Source organism: Coenobita brevimanus, chromosome 70, assembly GCF_032717465.1.
Source record: "Coenobita brevimanus isolate Jiangsu-jjx chromosome 70, ASM3271746v2, whole genome shotgun sequence".
In the NCBI taxonomy this organism is placed as follows: Eukaryota; Metazoa; Arthropoda; class Malacostraca; order Decapoda; family Coenobitidae; genus Coenobita; species Coenobita brevimanus.
The window spans coordinates 5,454,499-5,455,911 of NC_137023.1; the positions used below are offsets into that span (position 1 = coordinate 5,454,499).

General features: G+C 40.8%; 1 protein-coding gene across 1 annotated transcript; it reads left to right on the forward strand.

The window, feature by feature from the left end:
- Positions 1–314: 314 nt before the first annotated feature.
- Positions 315–1,187, forward strand: LOC145406343 (uncharacterized). Its single transcript, XM_080277504.1, has one exon. It carries the CDS (start codon positions 315–317, stop codon positions 1,185–1,187), a length of 873 nt encoding a protein of 290 aa, XP_080133630.1.
- Positions 1,188–1,413: the final 226 nt, after the last annotated feature.

Consider the following 1,413-nt stretch of genomic DNA (forward strand, 5'->3'; position numbering starts at 1 on the left):
TCAGCAGCTCGGGGCCCTGCCACAGCCCTCAGACGGCAGGCATAGGGTTGCAAAGGGTGAGAAAGTTTCCGGGAAAATGGAAACTTTCCAGGGAATCTTTCCGGGAATTTTCAGGGCCCGGGAATTTTGGGAATTTTCAGGAATGTTCACATTTTTCACAAAATTTTCTGTGTATTAATAAGTAAAGCAATTTAGGGATATATATATATATCAATTAGATACAGTCTTCAACTTTTTCCTCTAAGCAAAAACTCAAAGGCAAAAACTCATCTCATAAACTTCCAAGTAAAACAAGGTGGGGAGGCATAGTCCTGATGTTGAACAGTCTAACTGAAGGAAAAGAGGCCTTGCAGGAGTTGGTCATCATGGAAAGTCTCAGTGTAGATAAGGACATACGCAAGTTGATTTTAGACAACGAAGTTTTCTGGATGCGTGTAAGTAGCTCACTGGCCATTCTAGAGCCTATTGCCTCTGCTATCCAGGAAATAGAAAAAAATGATGCAGTGCTCTCAGATGTACCACGTCTCTTTGCTGGATTGAAGCAGAAAATAACTGCAGCTCTTCCTTCATCACCTTTACTCCAATCAGAAGAGGCATCTGTGACAACATATACTGAGAACCGAATGCAGTTTTGCATAAAGCCAATACATGCAGCAGCAAACATCCTTGATCCTGTGCGCCAAGGACAAGACATTGATGAAGAACAAGTTGGCAGTGCATATTCTGTCATATCATCTATGGCCATTCATATGAATCTTGACGTTGGTGAAGTGCTGGGAAGCCTGGCAAAATTTCGTGCCAAAGATGGTATTTGGAAATCAGATGGTGTCTGGAAGTCAGCTGTGCATGTTTCAAAAGCAACTTGGTGGAAAGGGCTCTGCAGCTCGGAACCAGTATCATCAATAGCAAGTATTCTCTCACAGATACCGCCGACATCCGCTTCATCAGAGAGAAACTGGTCTATGTATGGAAACACACACACCAAACTGCGAAACAGACTTACCAATGATCGAGTGGAAAAGTTGGTGGCCATTCGTGCTAATCTCAAACTGTTTGAAGATGACATGGACGGGAAAAGTTTAACCATCTGCACCAGTGAAATGGATTCAGACAGTGAAGTGATGGAAGATGCATTGTCATCTGATTCAGAGGAAACCGAAGTTACCGAACAACAAAGTGAGAAATAAATGTAGTGAAAAATTGAGACAATCTGCTCTATTGTTCTAACTTGCATGGCATAGCCGGTGATAATTAATGATAAGTTTTGCTTTCTTATTCTGCTTACATATTACTGTAAGGTACCAGTTTTGAGTAAAATTTTAGTTTACAAACAAGGTTTTCAGCTTACATACTGAATAACGCCACACATTTTGAGATAAGGTTATCTAAAGCTTAGGAAGTTATATTTGGATT